Source organism: Sinohyriopsis cumingii, unplaced genomic scaffold (assembly GCF_028554795.1).
Source record: "Sinohyriopsis cumingii isolate HCF-2022 unplaced genomic scaffold, ASM2855479v2 utg002801l, whole genome shotgun sequence".
In the NCBI taxonomy this organism is placed as follows: Eukaryota; Metazoa; Mollusca; class Bivalvia; order Unionida; family Unionidae; genus Sinohyriopsis; species Sinohyriopsis cumingii.
The window spans coordinates 52168-76316 of NW_028316303.1; the positions used below are offsets into that span (position 1 = coordinate 52168).

Sequence of the window (24149 nt, forward strand, 5' to 3'; positions counted from 1 at the left end):
CTTTGAATCTAATGTCCATTTTTTTAACATTACTAATCATGCATCTTTGAATTTAATGTCCATTTTTTTAACATTACTAATCATGCATCTTTGAATCTAATGTCCATTTTTTTAACATTACTAATCATGCATCTTTGAATCTAATGTCCATTTTTTAACATTACTAATCATGCATCTTTGAATCTAATGTCCATTTTTTTAACATTACTAATCATGCATCTTTGAATCTAATGTCCATTTTTTTAACATTACTAATCATGCATCTTTGAATCTAATGTCCATTTTTTTAACATTACTAATCATGCATCTTTGAATCTAATGTCAATTACATAAAGTAAATATATGGAATGGCAGCAAAGCTTGACTATTCTGAAAACGGGTATGAAGTACATGAAAGAAAGTACAACATATTAAAGAGGCAAAAGTACAACATATTAAAAAGGCAAAATATTTTACATTTACACCTTAAGTAATGTCAATGATGAGGTGTTAACATTTCCAATACAGCAATTGATAAAATATAGATCACAATGACCTAATTCTGATTTGTAAATGTGTGTGTGTGTGTGATTTGGACTTTTAACGTAGCTTTAACAATTGTTCAGTCATATCGCTACGATGTCTGCAATGTGGCAGTTTATAGTGATGTCTAGCACTGGGGCATCATGCCGCAGACATGTAGCATGATGTCCCACCCAGTCACATTATCCTGACACTGGGTCGACCAGTCCTAACACTAACCTCTTAATGTTGAGTGCCAAGCGAGGCAGCTGTTAGTACCGTTTTTGTAAGTCTTTGGTATGGCTCGGCCGGGGATCGAGCCCATGACCTCCCGCATCCAAGGCGGACGCTCTAACCATTAGGCCACCGGAACGGTATGATTTGTAAATGTAGTAATCACTAAGCAATGCATTATCACTGTATTTCATGAGCATATCATAAGAGATGAACTTGGACACAATATAATGAATAAGACTGCTGCATGAAATGCAGTCAACAGTTGTAATCAGGCAGCTTTACTTGCTATTTGATCTAGGGATTCCAATAATATTCAAGGAGCATTCTAAATCAGTTACATTCCAACAGACATTAGGTTTCCTTTTATTGTGTGTCTGTGTGTGTATTTTGTGTTTTTTATATCGTTAATGTAGCTTAAAAAATTTCAGCTATGATGTATGCAGTGCGACAGTTTACTGTGATGCTTAGCACTGGGACATTGTTTCACAGACATGGGACATTATGTCAAACCCAGACATATTATCCTGATGCAAGTGTCACCAGTCCTAACATTAACCTCTTAACACTGAGTGCAAAGCGAGGCAGCTGCTAATACCATTTTTATGTATTTGGTATGACAAAACTGGCTTCAAACCTGTGACCTCTGCCAACAAAGGTGGATGCTCTAACCACATTTATTGCAAAATAAGATTTGCACACCATCATCAAAAAGGAATACTTCTCTAATTAATACCTACAATATACAAGCATTGTGTAGTATATATGCAAATATAGTTGATGGAAATGTTTATTACCAAAACAGAGGATAACTCTTGTGAAAATTTTGTGAATACAATAATTAGACATGTCTTCCGATGACCAACATTGTACATGTAAAGTTTTATAGAAATCCAGTAAAATTTGCAATAGTAGTTTCATTAAAATATTGTGACATACACTGCATCATGCTATAAGTAAATAAGGGCAATAACTCTTCCATAAATTAAGGAAGGACCAAGATTTCTCAATATGTGCATTAATGAATGATGAGTGTATCATATGAACCAAGTTTAAGCACAGTCCATAAAAAGGCATGACAACTTGCATTCACAATGAGATTTTGTTCTGCACTACATTCAGCAGTAGGACAAAAGGAACAGGTCCTCCTAAAACAATGGGGAGTAAAGTGATTTGTAGACATGGTTGTCTTCCAATCATGACCATATATTTAGCAACATTCATGGCAGTCCATGAAAACCTCAGGGTCTAATTGTCTTAACAAGATTGTGTTGGATGGAAATGAGTATCATAATATAGAGACAGATATAAACACTCAATATAAATATTTTTGATTCAGAGAAATCAAATTATCTGTGTTTTAGACAACATATATAACAACAAACATAATCAAATTATTCACATATGCATCCATAAATGTCTAGCAAGTTTATTTTTTGTCAGCATTTAGTGTTGTTATATATAATCATTCTAACAAAGATTTCATTAATGAAATTAGAAGTTCTAAGAAAAATGCTTTAAATTTCGTTAAAAATATATATAAAGAAATTATGTTACCATTTTATAAATCATTATTCATGCAAAGAAGCTTAAAGAAATGCATAAAAAAGGAGAAAAAGTAACAAATTATCATGTATTACCTACTGTGAGCAAGAAGTCAAGGGGACAATTTCATATCCTAAACTGTCAATGCACCCTGAAGTGAAAAAAATACCCATGCACCTTAAAGTGAAAACAATACCCATGCATCCTAAAGTGAAAAAAATACCCATGCACCCTAAAGTGAAAACAATACCCATGCTCCCTAAAGTGAAAACAATACCCATGTCATGAATGTTAAATCGGGTCAGATATATGCAATAGTAGGCAAATCCAAAAATAAGCAAGAAAAATGTTCATGAGCTAATCATTAGTCACAGAGATGAAAATACACAAGTAGTTATCATGGATGCATAAAGTTCAAGTTCAGTTCATTTTCTTCATGCACAGGCTATTGTACAGTATAATTCTGTAAGGGAAAATTCCCAATGTACAGCATAATTCTGTAAGGGAAAATCCCCAATGTACAGCATGCTTCTGTAAGGGAAAATCCCCAATGTACAGCATAATTATATAAGAAAAAATCCCCAATGTACAGAATAAGTATGTAAGGGAAAATCCCCAATGTACAGCATAATTATACAAGAACAAATCCCCAATGTACAGAATAATTATGTAAGGGAAAATCCCCAATGTACAGCATAATTATGTAAAGGAAAATCCCTAATGTACAGCATAATTATGTAAGGGAAAATCCCCAATGTACAGCATAATTATGTAAGGGAAAATCCCCAATGTACAGCATAATTATGTAAATGAAAATCCCCAGTGTACAGCATAATTCTGTAAGGGAAAATCCACAATGTACAGCATAATTATGCAAGGGAAAATCCCCAATGTACATCATAATTATATAAGAAAAAATCCTCCTCTCCCCAATGTTTAGCAGACCTATAATTTGACACTGTCATCATCATCCCCCTGAATGCTTTTAGCGATTATCTACTTTCATTCTTTTGGGACATCAGGGGTTTCTTTGACCTTTTTGACACTCCAGGTTCTTTTTAACAGGAGCCTCTTGCATATTATTGAACATGACAATCTAATTTTGGTCCAATATCTCCTTCAATTTTGTAAATGTACTGGATTCCCACAAAGGATGCCCACCATCTGCCCCTTCCTCATATTAACTCATGCAGCTATTCTCCAGCACCTTCCTTACTTTTGCCATTTTTCCAGAACTCCATGACTCTTTCTTTTCCAATGCAGAGAGTCTTCTTTTTGATTTCTGCTGCATGATAAATAAAAGGAAACAATATATATATATATATATACTATAACACTAGTCATGGAAGTCATGACATTGTACTCAATAGCAAGTGAGTTTTCTTTAAGACTCACGGTAATAATTCAACTTCCATTTTAAACACATGGAAACAACTTGATATTCAAAATTCAATAACTTAACATTTCTGGGTGCTGATGATCAGACCTATATAGTTCCATGCACAACTATCCTTGGTGTATGCTTCTGTGTGGAGAACACCATATGAACATTTTTTTTATTTACATGTGCATGAAACACATGTTATCCTTTCTGTCCTAAATCAATCAAGTGCTACTTTCATTATTGAGTGTTCCTAATTATGAGACTGGTTAACAATTCTTCCGTATAAATAGTAACATCTTCTTGTCATTAGAATATTCAATACCGGATCTGTCTGTGTGGATATTCCACAGATAATGCCTTCATGGTCTCCTTATCACTAGAATATGCAATACTGGATTTGTCTGTGTGGCTATTCCACAGATAATGCCTTCTTGGTCTCCTTGTCACTAGAATATGAAATACTGGATTTGTCTGTGTGGATATTCCACAGATAATGCCTTCTTGGTCTCCTTGTCATTAGAATATGAAATACTGGATCTGTCTGTGAGGATATTCTATAGATAATGCCTTCATGGTCTACTTATCACTAGAATATGCAATACTGGATCTGTCTGTGTGGATATATTCCACAGATAATGCCTTTTTGGTCTCCTTGTCATTAGAATATGAAATACTGGATCTGTCTGTGTGGATATTCTATAGATAATGCCTTCATGGTCTACTTATCACTAGAATATGCAATACTGCATCTGTCTGTGTGGATATTCCACAGATAATGCTTTCACATTGTCCTTGTCACTAATTGTGACTTTGTCCTTGCTTGTTATAAATCCAAACAGCTCTTTTACTCTTGCATACTAGAGTTTGTACGTTGCACCTGAAAAACATGTATATTCAATAAATGACTACTGAGATTTCAACCTATGTACTCACTATATGGTGTTGTACTTACTATACAGTGTTGTACTCACAATATGGTGTTGTACTCACATTATGGTGTTGTACTCACTATATGGCATTGAACTCACTATATGGTGTTGTACTCACTATATGGTGTTGTGCTTACTAAAGGGTGTTGATAACTGTTGCAGTGTTTGTGTCCTAAAAGTAATACAGTACTGTACTATATGAGTCATTAACCTGAAAACATGGTAATGCTTTTACTAATTATAAAGACAAAGGATACTATTAAAACATAAATATGCACATAGTTAAGCCAACCCAGGTACTCTATATTGTTAGAAAAAGTCCCCAATATGGGATTTTATGAGATTAAGTGTCTGTAATACCACTGGCAAGAATGGTCTATTATAAGTCAGTGATGGTTGAATTCTATTTAAGACTCCACAGCCAGCAAACAACTATTATTATTATTAAGTATTATTGTATTAATGTACAGTATCTGGAAAAAAATACAGGTACTTCAAACCCATGAATCTGCAAAACAGTACATTAAACAAGAGATATATTCCAATGACATGAATGCACACCATTTGATTTTACTCAACTCTGAATATTTCAAACATTTTGCATCTGAAAGTGCAATTGACCCCTTGTCTAGTGACCCTGACCTTGATCATCCATGTACTACCAATATAAACAGAATGATTCATTTAAATATCTCATGGGGTCAGGTAGTTATGGAGGAGACAACAACAATTCACAACTGTTGGTAAACAGGGGCAGCCCTTCCCACCTTCAATACCCTGAAGTATGACCCAAGTATGTTAAGTGAAATCCCAAAAGTTATATTACATATCTGGCTTTGGTGAATCTGCAAACCAGCTTTGAGACTGGAACATGGAACAGGTTACAATATATTTTAGATTTTGAAACAATCATTTCCAATCCCTTACTTCATATATTGTGGCAGGTTTCCCTATAACCTATAACAAGATATAGAAACAAATAATAAATACACACATACATACATCACACACTGTAACACACACAAACACATTGGGGGGAGGGGGTCACAGTTGTGAATCTCATCTGCTAGCAAGAACAAATGTTATTTCTGCTCAGAGTTTTTCAAGCAGATGATGACTGTTTGGCGGAGGAAGACTAAATATTGTCCAGTGATATAGACTGAGAACATTACTATATTTTATAGTTTTAACAGACCAAATTGAATTGAATAATTGGTGACTTATGAAACTAAATATAATGTACATGAACAACTTATTTTGCACAGCAATATCAATGTTAATGCAATATCAGTGTTAATGCAGTATCAATGTTAATGTAATATCAATGTTAATGCAATATCAATGTTAATGCAATATCAATGTTAATGTAATATCAATGTTAATGCAATATCAATGTTAATGCAATATCAATGTTAATGTAATATCAATGTTAATGCAATATCAATGTTAACGCAATATCAATGTTAATGCAATATCAATATTAATGCAATATCAATGTTAATGCAATAGCAATGTTAATGCAATATCAATCTTAATGTAAAATCAATGTTAATGCAATATCAATGTTAATGCAATATCAATGTTAATGCAATATCAATGTTAATGCAGTATCAATGTTAATGTAATATCAATGTTAATGCAATATCAATATCAATGTTAATGCAATATCAATGTTAATGCAGTATCAATGTTAATGCAATATCAATGTTAATGCAATAGCAATATCAATGTTAATGCAATATCAATGTTAATGCAATATCAATGTTAATGCAGTATCAATGTTAATGTAATATCAATGTTAATGCAATATCAATATCAATGTTAATGCAATATCAATGTTAATGCAGTATCAATGTTAATGTAATATCAATGTTAATGCAATATCAATATCAATGTTAATGCAATATCAATGTTAATGCAATATCAATGTTAATGCAATATCAATGTTAATGTAATATCAATGTTAATGCAATATCAATGTTAATGCAATATCAATGTTAATGCAGTGTCAATGTTAATGCAGTATCAATGTTAATGTAATATCAATGTTAATGCAATATCAATATCAATGTTAATGCAATATCAATGTTAATGCAATATCAATGTTAATGCAATATCAATATCAATGTTAATGCAATATCAATGTTAATGCAATATCAATGTTAATGCAATATCAATGTAATATCAATGTTAATGCAATATCAATGTTAATGCAGTATCAATGTTAATGCAATATCAATGTTAATGCAATATCAATGTTAATGCAGTATCAATGTTAATGCAGTATCAATGTTAATGTAATATCAATGTTAATGCAATATCAATATCAATGTTAATGCAATATCAATGTTAATGCAATATCAATGTTAATGCAATATCAATGTTAATGCAATATCAATGTTAATGCAATGTTAATGCAATATCAATGTTAATGCAATATCAATGTTAATGCAATATCAATGTAAATGCAATATCAATGTTAATGCAATATCAATGTTAATGCAATATCAATGTAAAAGCTTTGTTTAGTAATTTGAATTAATACTGTTACTTGTAGGAGATGTTGAGGAACACAGCTTGTCAACCAAATGGAAGGCTGATACAATATGTAAAATATGTAAGGAATATTGTAATTTTCTCAAATACAACTGGTATAATATCATAGGAAATTTAACATCATAGAAAAAAAAGAACAAAAATTACTTGCAATTGTGAAAAAGGAAGCAGAATATTTTAGCTTTGTCTGGAGATCAGTACATGTACATGTTTGGTTGAAAGTAAACTTGGCTGGTATGTAATATCAATCTTTATTATATTTAATGTCAATTTTCATATCTAATGAGATCATTTTATACTGAATTGTCACAATTATAAATATCAGTCTGATTATATGATAAATACTTAATCTGAATTTAATAGTAACTATACAAATAAAGTATTTATATTTATCAGTCTGATTATCCTAGTCATCTCCAGACTAAGTTTTATTCCTGACAAAAATCATAAACTAAGACCATGAAAAAGAGACTTAATTAATCCCGTTCTTGGAATATTTTTGTCAGTTTGAGAATTTTACACATGAATTCAGATATATTCCCCTAATATATACAAGATACCATTACTTACATAATTTCGTGTTTGGATTCTTGTTCACGGCTCTTGCCAGTAGATGATGGCTAATATTTGTGATATGGTATATGTAAGAAAACTTGGCAAAAGATCCACTATCTGCAAAATAATAAATGTATAAATTATACCTGGGTAAATTTTATGGCATGCTGTATAAAGTACATCTGCTTTTTATATCATGGTCATTAATTCCTCTGCTAATAGGACAAGACCAAAAAATAAAGACAAAAAGTAACAACTATCATGAAATTAAAGACTTAATTTCTTCCTTCATTATAACAGCAAAATTACAATATGCAAGTAATATAAAATTATAGATGTAAATATTTTCAACCTGTGTCAAGTCCAAGACAATGATCTTCATACTACTTACCTATATACTATTTTGTTATCAAAACTACAACCAGAACTTATTTCCACATCAAATTACAGAAACAGTGAGTCTCACATGATGTATATTTAGTTTATGATTCATTATTATACCAATAATTCAGAATTTAAAATATTTGGAAAAGACATTGTCTTTGACGTGTTTTCAGTTTAAAACAAAATTAAATTAAAAAAGACACCTCTATCCTGCCCACAGATGGGAAATCAAAGCATCCCCTTAACTACTCCTATGTGGTAGATGCTATATAAAATAAAACAAGAGCAACACCTTAACTACTGACCTATGTGGTAGACGCTGTATAAAAAACTACAATAGCAACACCTTAACTATTCCTATGTGGTACACTGCTGTAACACCTTTACCCCTCCTGTGTGGTAAATGCCGCATACATTTTTTTACAAAAGTTTAAAAGTTCCATAAAGACATTCCTTTATGAGAGCAATTAGGATGTCAGCTAAAAAATCATGTCATAACTGTTTTATTTCTACTCAACAAATATACTTTCAACTTTAATTCTGAATTAAATTATCCACCGTTTGTGTGTGTGTGTGTGTTTCGAACAGAACTTGACTATCACTAACTTAAGATTTTTTATGTGGAGCAAATATATCTAAACTAAGCGTGTGTTCAGGACCAATTTTCGACTAACTACGACTTTTATTATCTATTTCACAAACATTATAGAGTATTGGTTCGTATACCGTGTCAGGTCACATTCCACAGTAATATTTACCGTATAATCAGAATATTAAATCCGATTTCCGTTAAATAGGACAATTTATCTTAAGTGAATACTCAAGACGGTGCATCCAATCCGACTCACAATAGATATTTTGCCAAAAATGACATAAATAATGTTTTTTTATCACTTGTATGTTTTTAGAACAGTGTTTATAAAAACCGGTTGTGGTATCTGACTGTGTTGTAAAATCCTGGCATTAGAGAAATAACATTTGGCATATTCAATAGCTATCACACTACCTGGACTCCATGATCCGCCATTTTGTTTTGTCACATGATAATAATGTTTGTATGGCAACCACCTGACTATGGTAATAAAAAGCAGTCGACAGTCAGGGTACCAGCCATTACACGCATCGGTAACCTTCTCTCGATGGGAACATCCCATGGCCATTTCCGTCAGGTCGTGGTCCAGAATCTAAAATTTACGCGACGGAGAGTGTATTTTCGAACATCAGCGTTTATTGTTGCATAGGTCCCTTGAGAAGAGAGAGTAGTGTTATCCCTTGTAGAATTATATAGCAGATGTATTGTTTGTAAATAAATCGCAAGCAACGATACGAGCCCATGTATAAAACATGTACGATCTTCACTGGATTGAAACACACACACAACCGACTAGTAACCAGCCTACAAATGTAATATCCTTTGCGAAGCTATTTTGATTGCACATGGTTTGTGACTGACTTGGATATAATCTAGGTCATTATGTCGAACTGTAAAATTCTAGGTCATACTTCTTTAATTTGTAAAATGTTATGACGTTAATTGTAACGAGAAAACAAGGAAGCAAACTTATTTAAGTTCTTCTCTAAGGTTTAAGTTTGCATTGTATTAAATTATATATAGGAATAATAGGCTAATATAAAACTTTAGTTAGACTGAGCATGCGCTTGGCTGAAACCGACGTAACCATATTTGTATTGGTTAAACAAAACGAAAGTGACTCCAAAATGGCAGCGAGACGACAAGAATGCAGTATTTGTATGGAGAGTTTCAAGAATCCTAAACTAATACCCTGTCACCATAGTTTCTGTTACAAGTGTCTGGAGGATTATGTACGGGCTAACCTTAGTAACGGTCGATTTGATTGCCCCATGTGCAGGAAAAGTGTAGAATTACCTGCTGGAGGGGTGTCCTCCTTTCAAGGAAACTTTTACGTTGATAGTGACTCAGGTGAGAAATTTTCTTGTGATATTTGTGGTCCAAAAAGCGTGGCATGCAGTAGATGTTTGGACTGTGAGGAGAATCTGTGTCAAACATGTTGCTATGTTCACGAAAAATCGAAAATGAGCCGAAATCACAAAATAAGTGATTTGGGAACCTTGGAGCCTGAAATGAAAGGTAGAATAAGGCAACGAATATTTTGTGATCAGCACCCAGAAGATGAAATCAGGCTTGTCTGCAAAGACTGTAAAGCACTTATTTGCGTTCTGTGCAAAGCAATTAAGCACGAAAACCATGCTACAGAAACCGTATCTGATGCTGCAGCTGAAGTGAAGAAGACCGTACAGATCAAGATGAACAAGTGCTCAGACAAGGTGAGACGTATAACTGTTTCTGAGCAAGAGGCAGAAGCTCTTGAAAGGAAAATTGATGACGCAGAGAAGAAAGAAATAAAAGCTCTTGAGGATCAGCGTTTACAGTTGATTAAAGTAATTGATCAAGAAGTAGCAAAAATGAAAAACAAAATACAAAATGTTTATAAGGACCTGAGACAACAAAATGCAGCTGTCAAAAGAGATTTGAAAGGGGAATTGCAAACGTGTTATACTGCAAATGACAATGCCAGACAGATAATTGATCAAGGAACAGACATAGATGTAATAAAGAAAGGTCCAGATCTTGAGCAATTACTTTCAGCGGCAGCATCAGAAACTGTTCAAAAGCCCATGACACGCATGGAGAAAGACTTGTTTCTTCCAGTTGAAATCAAGGTTAGAGAACTCATTGCCTTGATCGGAATGATGCGAGATTCAACCGAGATGAGCCTGGTAAGTATCATTTAGTGGAAATTGCAACCGCTGTATTTTGTAAAAATATAAATATTTCATTAATTCCTTTATTGCATAATTAGTTGTGTAATTCCAACAGAAAGGTTGACCGCCTTATATCATTGGTAAAGTTACTGAACACAGATGTCTCTGTAAGTCCTGGACCTGTACATTCTAGTCTTGGACACTCCAAACCTGTGAAACCTGCGAACCTTTACTTAGTGACCATAACCTTCAATTTTCTCTGGTATTTAAATAATATAGATGTACTCTTTCCAACAGATCAAGAAACTAAAGTTTTTTTTGGCAAGAAAGATAATCAAAGGAATGTTATGCAACACTATATCCAAACACTGACGAATGATAGGAGTAAAACGTGTTATTAAACATGCAGGTATAAAAAAGAACCACATTCACATGCCATTCAACTTTTTGTTTTCTAATTAATTTAAGCCGGATATAGCCATGGCGCTTAAATGGATGAGGCTTCATTTCTGTGACTCATAACAAACGTTATTGAGCATTGCGTTGTAAGGAAGATGTAAAACTGCAAATATAAATAAATCACTTAAAATAGATGATATTGATAAGTACTTACTTAACCTAAACGTAGATGAATCTACACATAGATAAAGATCCTATTTCTGTTTTGTATTTTGGGAGAAGCGTTTTAATTGGACAGTACAGAAGAACACCATTTTTGGATCTACTAGTTCTTATTGTCATGTTTCTGATGCGAACAAAACAGGAAATTGTGAAATCTATTGCAGATTGTATATTTATTTTCAGGTTAAAAAAAATAACACAAAATGCCAGAAAGACAAAGTCAGTACGTGTACATAGTGACCTTTATCGAGCACTGAATTATCGTACTCGTTTCAAGACGGGCATGCTGTGTTAGGGCATTGTCCATCCTTCTGTTTGTCTGTTTTCTTATTGGTTATCCGGTCCATATCATTGCAATCTTTATTGAGATGCTGACAGAAAACTTTTCCCCAGATATATAATGTGACCCGGCGTGCAGGATATTGGTCAAGAACATAAGAAATGCAATTATGTAACCTGTTTCTTAGTCTGGACTTTAAATTTGATGATCGATTAACATTAATGTACCACGAGGAAATTGTAATCAAGTCAGCTATGTTTTAGCTGACATGTCATGGCCTCTGCAACAATAATTTGAATTATTTAGCTTATATACGTGTCCAGACTGTAATGTTTGTAGGTACAGACACACATTCAAACATTTCTTAGACACAAAAACAACAGCTTTGTCGATGATTTATTGTATTGTCAGTATCCTATATTCTATTGAATATGTTTAGGATTGTATAGCGAAAAGTCAACCATACATCATCATTTATATATTTTGTGCCGTGTTTGTTGTATTATTGAAATGGACTATACAGTCTACATCATGTGTACATCTTTATCCAAATTATATACGCATGCGCTGTTAGGGATCCCCTTTTTCGATTGTTTATATGAGTCACTTGGGTTGTACGGGAGTGTATTGGAGGGGTAGTACTTCTGGTGAGGGAACAGTCGTGCCTTCTTTGGGGTACCTCGCCCACCTTTGATCCCCAGGTGCACCCAGCTCTCACCTGTGGCTCCAATTAGCTGTAACATGCTAAGCATGGACACCCCGGTACACCGCTTCGACTGGCCAACGGGTTTTAAGGAAAAGGTGAGTCAGGGCTTGACTACCCAAGCATGTGGAGACTGGATTCGGCAGATTCGGTTACAAAGCTGATGATATCCAAAGGCATGCTGTGAATCATGATATGAAGAGGTTTTATGATGCGCGGAATGAAGTTTATGGCCCATCATTATCAAGATCATCCCCTCTCCACAGTGTGGATGAGAACACATTGATTATAGACAAAGAGAAGATCATAGAAAGGTGGACTGAGTACTTCAACCATGCCCTGAACCACCCAACATCCATCAGAGATGAAGCCTTTCATCGTCTGCCCCAAGTGCCAGTCAGTGAATTACTGGATAACCCACCAACCATGTTAGAGACACAGAAAGTAATATGTCTGCTCTCTAGTGACACGGCTTCTGGCTCAAACTCATTCGCAGCAGATATTTACAAGGAAGGCGGTACAGCTCTGACTGAAAATCTCCTTCAGGTGTTTCATATCATGTGGCAAAACGAGACTATCCCACAGTAACTCATGGATGCTACTATTATACACTTGTATAAACGCCAAGGAAATCTCCAGGCTTCTGACAACTAATAAGGTATATCTTTGCTCTCGATCGCAGCCAAGATAGTCGCCATGATTCTTTTCAACCATCTAACATCGCACTTTGACCATGGACTCCTACCAGAAAGCCAGTGTGGATTCCGACAGGAGCGTGGAATCATCGACATGGTGTTCTCTGCTAGGCAGTTACAAGAGAAAATCTTAGAACGGAAAACTGACCATTTCTCGTCTTATGTCGACCTGATCAAGGCCTTCGACACTGTTACCAGAGAGGGCTTGTGGAAGATCATGGACAAGTACGGATGCCTAAGGAGATTGATCACCATGGTGCAGCAATTCCACGATGGCATGGAAGCTGGAGTCCGGAATAATGGTGAGACATCAGATCCATTTCCAGTGTCAAACGGACGCTGTGTACTGGCGGCGACACTTTTCAGTCTCATGTTCTCAGCCAAGCTCACTGATACCTTTAGAGATGCTGACGTGGGAATCAGCATCATATACCAAATTGATGGCAAACTGTTCAATCTCTGGATGCTCCAATCAAAAACTAAGGTCACAACAGATATCAACAGAGACTTGCTATTTCATGATGACTGTGCCCTCAACGCTGAAGCTGACATGCAATACAACGTCGAAATGTTCTCTGATGTTTGCACAGATTTAAGCCCTACGATCAACACAAAGAGGACTGAAATAATGTATCAGTCAGCCCCAGGAAACCCGTATGCTGAGCCAAAAATCACAGTCAACGGCTCCAAACTGTGCGCATTGAACAGGTTCACATATCTTGGCAGCACGCTGTCCCGGAATGTGGTTATGGATGACGAAGTTAATGCCATGATTGCGAAGGCCAGCTTGGCATTGGGCAGCCTACAAGTCAAGGTCTGGAATGTAAGAGGCATTAGTCTTCAGACAAAGTTGAAGGTGTACACAGCGATAGTACTTACTGTTATTGTACGCCTGCGAAACCTGGACAGTGTACCAGTGCCATGCAAAGAAGTGGCAAGACACGATCATGGATAATGAGGTCCATGTCCAAGAACGCCTTCCCAGAATATACATTGTCTAGACGCAATCACCGTTGCGATGGGCAGGCCATGTAGCTCGCATGTCAGACCACCTGATTCCAAAAGAAAACCCACTCTTTTATTACAAGCATGTTCAAGGACAACGCAACAAAGGAGGCCATACAAAACGATAAAAGGACACGCTAAAGTTGTCATTGAAGAACTTTGGCATTAGTTATGACACGTGGGAGCATACTACCCAGGACAGGGTCGTGTGGCGCTCTTCCATCACTAAAGGTGCTGTAGCGTGCGAGGCCAACAATACAGTCATTGCAGAACAGATGAGGCAGGCCAGGAACTCCCGAGCCAGTAACCCCACGATCAGCATTGCTACCATCCCATGTCTACAATGGCACAAAACATTCAGGGCGTACATCGGCATCGTCGGACACCTACGCACCCACATACCATTTGTTCCCGATACAAACACTGGATGACTAATGTGGTCCTCATCGACTTGACGAATGAACTACATATGAGTCACAATAACAAATAAAGTCTTGGACTCAACACGCTTGCGTCTTTTCCAATATATACTTCTCATCTGAGATAGCTCATGACAAGAAATACAACATGGTGTCATAAATTAAGTTGGATTTGTGCATTAACTTTGAGTTGCGCATAAAGTAGAAGTGGGAACATTAGTTAAGATTTGAAAAAATCAGCCAAGGATTTAGGCAGTATTCCGCCACCAGTCATGGAGTAGGAGGCTATGAACTTGCCGAAACAGTGGGAAAAGTTTAAACTACATATCGCGCTGATTTTTAATGGACCGCTTAAAGAAAAAACAGCAGCCGAAAAGGTGTCTTACTTTTCGTTGTGGGTTGGAGAAAAAGAGAGAGACGTCTACCGAACGTGGACTGGTAATTCAAATGAAGATACGAAGAAGCTCCAAACATTATATGACCGTTTCAAGGCGCAAGTGCAAGCAAAGTAAAACCCCATATTTGCGCGGTATCGTTTCAATAGCGAAATGCAAGGGGCGGAATCAATTGATTCCTACGTCACACGGCTTAGACTTAAAGCTAGAGAATGCATATTTCGTGATGCCGATGATATGATAAGAGTAGATTTGTATTTGGGGCATCGGTCAGAGAGTATGAGAAAAACTGATTAATGAAGGAGACAAGTTGACATTAGACAAAGCTATCCAGAACGTCCAAAGCTTTGAATATTGTCGGCAGCAATTGAAATCAATGTCGATTTCAAATGGCACTCCAAACAAGGATGTGGACACTGTCGATAAAAGGAGAAACATAATGCAGATACGTGTTTGAAACAAGCCTATGGGGATATAACTGGCAACAATCCCTGACGTCAACGCAGACGCATCAGAACGAACATCACAAAAGTGCAAGTCCCAAGCAGTTCACATGTGGGAATTGTGGAAATAGGAATCGCCTGTCGAACAACTCGCAGTGTCCGGCTAGAGGTATGACTTAATGAGAGTGTGGCAAACTTAATCATTCTTCAAAAATGTGCAGGTCCAAAACTGTGCAAAATATATCGAACAGTGACCAATGATTTGATTTTAAAAGAATACACATAATGACAATGAATTTTACATATATACTGTAAGGCATTCATATATCTCATCTCCATACCGTGCATTTGTCCAATTACGTATTGGTCCTTCCCAAATCCCATATAAATTTAAAATAGAAACAGGGTCAAAAGTAAACATTATTCCACTAGGGTCTTACTAAACGCTCAGTATTAAAGACCCTTAATACCTCCCGACAGTAGGCTTGTATTGAACACAGTGGGTTTGATCTCATTGATGGGCAAGATAATGCATCCCTGCTCTCACAACGGCAAAACTGTAAAAGCATATTTTTACGTTGTAGATAGTCAGGCCGCAGCTATAATTTTTCTTCAAACGTTACATGAATTACAGCTAGTTCAGCTCACACAGGCTATATATAATGAGTCTGGCTTACATAAATCATCTGTTACAATTATGTACAGTGACCTATTTTATGGAATAAGTCTGTTTCCCGGTGAGTGCAAGCTGCATTTTAAACCCGATGCAATACCAGTAGTAACGAAGGGTACCAGAAGCACTAAAGTCAAAGCTTAAGAAGAACGCACAAGAATGGAAGAGTGCAAAAAATATTGAAAGGATTAATGAACACATCGATTGGGTCAACTCCCTTGTAATAACAGAGAAACCGTTATCGGATAAATTGTATATTAGCCTAGACCCAAAGGCGTTAAACGATTCAATCCTTAAGTCCCACTATTATATGCTGACAATTGATGATATCGCAACTAAGCTAACCGATGCCAAGTACTTCAGCACGTTAGACTGTACACATGACTACGAGAGTGTGAAACTTGAAGACGGATCTACATACCTACATTCAGTACACCTTTCGGACGGTACCCATAACTTAGGTTACCTTTGGGATAAAAAGTTCACAAGATATATTTCAAATGATAATGGATTAACTTGTTGAGGGCTTACCAACTGTCGCGTGTATAGTAGAGGACATATTGGTGGGAGGATGCTTTCGCAAGGAACATGACATGTTGACACGTGTAGGTGCACGTTCAGAGGGTATGCGTCTCAGCCCAGACAAATGCGTAATAGGCGTAACGTAAGCATCTTTCTTTAGCCATACAATAAACTCGTCAGGTTTAACACCGAATCAAAACAAGGCTGAGGCTATTCGTAAACTTGATGCTCCGGAAAAGAGGTCCAAATTAGAAAATGTATTAGAATAGTTAACGCCAAAATTTAACAGAGGTTACAAGCCTTTTACGCGCCCTCTTGAAGAAAGACGTGGACTTTTTATGGTAAGAACCTTAGACGAAGGCATTTCAAGAGGTCAAGAATATAATTACGCGACACCCTGTGCTGGTTTACTTTGACTCGACCAAGCCATTAACGCTCGAATTAGACGCTTCCAAATATGGGATTGGGGCATGCATTATGAAAGACTGTTACCCCATAGCATTCGCATTCAAAATCCTAACACAAACTAAAATAGGGTATTCTCAGATAGCAAAATAAATGCTGGCAATACTATTTGGCTGTAACCGTTTTCATCAATTGTTTTTGCTAGACCAGTTAGGGTGCACTTAGATAACAAGCCGTTATAGTCGATTATGAGGAAGCCCCTTTCAGCAGCCCCTCCATCCCTTCAACACATGATGTTGCAGCTTCAGCAGTACGATATTAAAGTGCATAATGTGCGAGGGAAAGATTTGCCCATTAGTTATTAATCAAGACAATCACTTCCTGACACATACTTAACATTGATCTAAGGACTCGACCTTCAGGTACATACGATCAAACAACACCTGTTTGTCGCAGATCGACGGTTAGAAGGTCTGAAGAGCGTTATCAAACTTGACCCACAAATGCAAACTTTGATAAAGACTATAACTCAGGGATGGTCTAGTTCACACGCTGACTGCAGTCCAGATGTGCAGAAGTTGTGGAATCACAGGGATGAGCTCTCTGTAGAAGATGACTTAATTTTCACAGGTCAAAAGTTAATTGTACCTAAAGATATCCGGCAGGAGATGATACCACATGAGCCAACTGGTCATCTGGAAATAAACAGGGCATTATAACGTGCGAAAGATATTATCGTTTGGCCAGGCATGTCCAATAAAATCACAGAAGATGTATGAAAATGCTTGGTACGTCTCACTCACCGCGACTCCGTTAGAAGTAATGTGGGGCACCGTGGCGACAATGGGACTTAGCATTAAAAACAGGGTCCCGGCACTTTGGCAACAATGGAAATTTAACATGGGGAAAACTGTCCTGGCACTTTGGCGACAATGGAAATTTAATATGGGGAAAACTGTTCCGGCACTTTGGCGACAAGGGAAATTAGCATTACAGAAGGTCTTGGACTTGTTGAGCGACAAGGGAAAATTAACATGGGAATAAATCGTGGGACTGTCTAGGGACAACACACACACACACACACACACACACACACACACTATAAATTGGGGTAGGCAATTGAAAGTAGATTTCTTTTCGAGAAATTGGAGTGGCCCTGAAAAGGGCCTTTGGGTTTATGTTAATGTATTCATTAACATAAAGGGCATCTGCGGCATCTTCTTGTCCTCAAGCTGCGTCTTACTGCAGGACCATAAATCAGAGTCCTCTTGAGACATCATTGTCTCTCCACATAAACTCTTCGTATCCACAGACTGGTGTCTGACCTGTGGACAACGATCCACTTGGATCGGACATACATTAGTATGTCCGTCCTGAAAATCATTGAAGAAACAAGGGTTGATGATTCGACTGTGGTCCACATCTTGAGGCTGCGAGAACAGGTGAGTGATTGCACTGAACTGCGCTTATTTATAGGGACAGAAAGGATTGAAACGGATTGAGTTCGTTGACCAATCCAAACACGCGTAACAAAATTCAGCCAGCCCACATCCAATCCGCAGACAGCAGTCTGTGACGTCACATTGTCTATATAGATTCGCTATCGCCTGTGTGCAGTCAATCCATGCGATAGTTTTTCAACATGACGGAAACTCAGAAAATGATCCATTGGGGTGCACCGACGGTGGAGACTTCACAAGGGAACCCGGACTTACTTTCAGAAGAGGCGAATTGGGATTTTATGGATTTTCTTACCTCGCAAGAATTTGTTCCAGAACCTTCATCACCATTATTACCACACGTGGAGAATTTTAGACAGAGACAGAAATAAGAATTGGAGAAATTTATGCAGCAGCAAAAGGAAGCAGAACAAGCTTTTCTTCTACAGCAACAGCAGCAAGAAGAAGAGGTAAGAAAAAAAAAAAACAGCAAGAAGAAGAAGAAGCAGCAAAGAAACAAGAGGGTGAAAGTCAAACCGTCACGGTACTGTTGGACATTTTAGCGGAGTTAAGAAGTCTGAAACAAATGTATCTGACTTCTTTATCACGACCGAAGAGAATACGACCTTCCCGAGCTAAACACTCCAGCCCTGTGACTAAGCCTACCGTACCACCTTTAGTGATTTCAACCAAATCATCATCAGAAGCAGGCCTCGGCCGTGGCAAAGGCTTAAGACAGTTAAAGTCGATTGCTTAAACTCACCCCTGCACCAAAAAAAAGGCCCTTTTCAGGGCCACCCACGTCTCTCGAAAAGAGATACAATTTCAATTGCCAATAACTCAAAAAAAAAAAAAAAAAAACATTTTACCCCTATCGTACGTGTCTGTGTATGAGTGCGTGAGTGTAGGTTCTTATTTTAAAATCAAAAATCCAAAGACACTTACCTTTTATAATTAATTTATTATTTTGTCAATATTTACAATTCAATTCACAATTCACAACAAAACACTCTTAAAAAGTTCATTGACTTCTTCTGTCTCATTATTTACTCTCTCTGTTTTTTAAATTTCTTCACAGGCTTTTCCTCTTCTTCCTCCTCACTTTCTTCCCTTCTTCTTCTTTTCTTTTCCTGTTTCTTTTTCTTCACCTGTCTGCTTTCTTCCTTTTCTTCTTCCTCTTCTTCTTCTTTCTCTGAAGAATCCCTCTCTTCTTCTGACTCCTCTTCTTTCTTTTTTGGGCAATCTGGAGAGCAATGTCCTTTTTCTTTACAATGATAACAGGTATCTTGACTTTTGTCTTTTCTAAACTCTTTTTTTCTTTTTTGACGGTCTGGACACTCTGAAGACCAATGCCCTTTCTTTTGACAGATATAGCAAGTATCTTCACTTTTATCTCGCAAGGAAGGAGAGTAGTCCGAAGGCTGGTCTGAAGAAAATTTTCTAATGACCCATCGCAAAGCTTTGATGAAACGTTCGATTTGGGTAGTCTCTTCCATCGTTCTACTCGGTTGAGAGTGAAATGAATAGTGAAAGGACAAGACACACACCCTTTATATACGCTGGTCTGCCATGACTATAAAGTAGCCCATGGTGTTTAAACTTTAGTCATTTGACGTTTTACACTCAAGATGAAACGATCCAATTCATTTGAGAAGAAAGAAGAAGAAAGTAAGAGGCAGAAACGTGATCTATCGTCTCGTACCAGAGCTGAAGTCTTGGCACAAATTCATGCCAGTGATTTTGAAGAGGACATGAGTGAACCAGAATCCAAACCCTCTAAATAAAGTTCACCACTCTTAGTTAACCCTGAAAAGTACTCTTCCATTCGAGAGACAGAAAAGCGCTCCTCTAGAAAATTTAGAACCACGGCTTACAAATACAGGGTGAAGTTTAAAGATTTCAAGTCCGAAGTACCGATGGAGAAAGCAGAAGGGTTCATCACCAGGGTGTGGGATTCTTTACTCACCACACTCAAGCGACAATGTCAACCCAAAGAAGACGATCGCTTGAGACTTTCCATACAACACGACGGTTTGAAATCCCCTGTTTGGATCGAGTTTAGAAGCCTTGCAGAATTGACCGCTTCCAAAGTCATGGACAAGATTCAACACGTACAACAATCCAATGACCAGTTTGACATCACCGATGGAAAAGCCACACTGGAAATGACCCACGTCTCTCCTCCTCAAGGGACTGGACGCAAAAAGATGTTATTGGTGGACGACCTTCGCAGCATTAAGCGTAGCCTCGTCCAAATTAACAACCCTCAAGATCAGATGTGTTTAGCCCGTGCCATCGTGGTGGGACGAACCTATGCCAACAAGAGCGACACGGTAGAATGGAAAAGAACCTGGAAAACTATTCAAAAATCGGACCGAGCCAAACAACGAAGTGAAGCAGAACTCCTGTTACGACAAGCCGACCTGTCCAAAGACACACCCTGCGGCATTCCTGAGATGCAAAAATTGCAAGATGTCCTAGCTCCACGCTACACCTTGAAAGTGCACCCTCAAGAAGTGCGCGGGCCTCTGTTGTTTCGAGGCCAAGACTTTAAGGATGGAAAATACATTCACCTTTATCATCACGATGACCATTTCGATACCATTACCAGTATCACTTCATTCCTGGGATACAGTTATTACTGTGAGAAATGTGACTATGGCTATAAAAATCGAGAGCAACACAAGCATTGCGGATCGAAATGCTCAGGATGTTTGACCTCTCCACCCTGTCTGAGCGAAGGGCAAGAACCGGTGCATTGTCCTGCTTGTCTGCGCACGTTTGTCAACCCTGCCTGTTACCAACAACATCTGAAGACGCAAGGTTCACAGCAGAAATGTGCTTGTCAACTGCTGAGATTGTGCCCTATGTGTGGACAAGGCATACGTACCAATAATGCCAAGGCGCACGTATGTCGAGGAAAGAAAAAATGTCACATTTGTCACCACATCGTGGACTTGGAACACCAATGTTACGTGCAAAAATACCAACCCCAACCAGAGAAAGAGGACGATGGTCACAAGAAGAAAGGCAATTTTATCTTTTTCGATTTTGAATGCAAGGAAGAGACCGGTATTCACATTCCTAATTTCTGCGTGGCTCATCGAGCGTGCGAGAAATGCATTCAAGAACCTATTTTCAGTCATTGCCCTCACTGCAGTAAGATTCCTGGAGGGCGTGAAAAAATCTTTTGGGGACCGAACACGCTAGCCGATTTCGCCCTATGGGTCTTAGGCCCCATCGACAAGACGTGGAGCCAAGAGGACATCGAACGTTACGGAGATTGATTGTCATCGTCATGCCACGGTGATGGCTCACAATTTATCTGGATACGATGGACAGTTTCTTTTGAGGTACTATACGGAACAAGGCACCGAACGTCCTAAAGTCATTTGGAACGGAGCCAAAATCATTTCCATGCAAGTGGGACAAGTACAGATTAACGATTCGATGAGTTACTTGGCCATGCCTTTGAATCGAATGCCTAAAACGTTTGGAATGAAAGAAATGGTTAAAGGGTACTTTCCACACTTTTTCAATACGGAAGCCAATCAACATGCCGTTCTACCCCATTTGCCTGAGGCTAAAGACTATGACCCCGACAACATGCGTACCGAACAACGAGAAGCTTTCTACGCTTGGTACCAGGCTCACGCCTCCGACCCTTTCGATTTTCAGGAAGAAATGCTAAAGTATTGTCGTTCCGACGTGGACATTTTACGACGTTGCTGTGGAAAATTTCGAGAACTGTTCATGGAACACGGAGGGGTCGATCCTTTGAAAGAAGCTTGCACCATTGCGAAAGCGTGTTCCTTAGTGTACCGACAATGATTCATGCCTGAAAACACCGTGGCTGTCATCAGTCCTCAAACGACCAACTTTGTCAAACATCAATACTCGGTCAAAGCCCTTCGCTGGTTACATTACTTGTGCGACAAGGAAGACAAATGGATTCAGCATGCCCGCAACGGAGGGGGCGAAAAGACCTTCGGAACGCATTCGGTCGATGGCTGGGTCTTAGAGAACCCCAAGATCGTGTACGAGTTTAACGGTTGCTTATTTCACGGATGTCCCGTCTGTTACCCTGACCGTGGCACTAAAAATCAGTTTTTACAACGAACCATGGAAGACTTGTACCAGGCCACTTGTCAGCGACGCCTAAAGTTAGAACAGGAAGGATACCAAGTGGTGGAAATGTGGGAACACGAATACGATCACCGTTTGAAAACCGATTCCGAGTTTAAACACCTTGTGGAAAGTTACCAGTTCATGGACCCGCTGAACCCGAGGGATAGTTTGTACGGAGGAAGGACCAATGCCACCTGTTTGCTGTACCAAGCCGACGAAGAAAAAGGAGAAGAAATGAAATACTTGGACGTGTGTTCGCTGTATCCCTACGTGTGCAAATATTGTCGCTTTCCTGCAGGGCACCCACAATTGTTGACGGAACACATCGACCCGAAAAACATTAGACAATACGAAGGCTTCATCAAGTGCAAAGTTTTGCCTCCCACGAACCTATACCATCCCGTCTTACCTCACCATTGCCAAGGCAAACTGATGTTTCCCTTGTGTCGTACTTGTGCCGAAACGTGCAACCAAGACCAACCTTGTCAGCACAGCCAGGAAGAACGGGCCTTGACGGGAACCTGGGTCAGCGTAGAATTGTTCAAAGCTCTGGACATGGGATACCAACTGTTAGAAGTGTACGAAATTTGTCACTTTCCCAAGACACAACAATACCACAAGGGTGACCCCACTCAGAAAGGCATTTTCGCAGACCACGTGGATGCCTTTTTGAAACTAAAGCAAGAAGCCAGTGGCTATCCGTCCTGGTGTCACACTCCCGAAGACCAAAGGACATTCAAAGAGAAATACCGGGCACAAGAAGGCATCACTTTAGATCACATCGAGAAAAACGAAGGCAGGCGATCGTTTGCCAAAGTGATGTTAAATTGCTTGTGGGGCAAAATGGCACAACGCCCGTGTTTACCCAAGACGGAATATTTGACAGAACCTTCCCGCTACTTCCAGATGATTCACGACAAAACCAAATTTATGAAACACGTGGACGTCGTTCGCAAAGATTTGATTTTAGTCAATTACGAAGAAGATCTGGACTTTGTACAAGACGACCCCTTTGGAAATGTCATCATTGCGGCTTACGTGACAGCTCATGCTCGCTTAAAACTGTACGAAGCTTTAGAGCTGTTAGGGGAACGCGTCCTGTACTTTGACACGGACAGTTGCATTTACATCGATCACCCGAGGCAACAACACCCTGACATCGAAGTAGACCGTTTAGGAGCCTGGACAGACGAGCATCCCGACGATAAGATTCTAAGTTTCGCCAGTGGCGGTCCTAAAAATTACGGCTACGAATACCGGGACAAACAAGGAGAAGTGCACACGAAGTGTAAAGTGAAAGGATTGACTCTGAATTATCGTACCAGTCGAGTGGTCAACTTTGGGGTATTGAAAGAAGCTTTGCAGTCTAGAGAGGATGAACACTTTAAAGTGACCACCTATCAACCCAACAAGATTGTACGTTTACCCACACACCACATCGTCAGTCGACCCTTGGAAAAAGTCTACCAAATCGTGTACCAGAAGCGAGTGCGACTTCCCAATCATTTCACCTTACCGTACGGACACGTCGGTATTAACCTGTATATAAAAAGGAACCCTAGGCAAGATCTATAATTCATTGTGACTA

General features: G+C 38.3%; 1 protein-coding gene and 1 long non-coding RNA gene across 2 annotated transcripts; one reads left to right on the forward strand and one right to left on the reverse strand.

Annotated features, from left to right (window-relative positions):
- Positions 1–1509: 1509 nt before the first annotated feature.
- On the reverse strand, positions 1510–7812 carry LOC149770057 (uncharacterized). The gene is made up of 2 exons (XR_016418975.1): positions 7720–7812; positions 1510–4541 (listed from the first exon to the last, which is right to left on the reverse strand). It is a non-coding gene; the product is annotated as an uncharacterized LOC149770057 (long non-coding RNA).
- Positions 7813–9789: 1977 nt separating this feature from the next.
- On the forward strand, positions 9790–10863 carry LOC149770058 (E3 ubiquitin-protein ligase TRIM45-like). The gene has a single exon (XM_089949464.1). It carries the CDS (start codon positions 9808–9810, stop codon positions 10861–10863), a length of 1056 nt encoding a protein of 351 aa, XP_089805590.1. The 5' UTR covers positions 9790–9807.
- The last annotated feature ends 13286 nt before the right edge of the window (positions 10864–24149 follow it).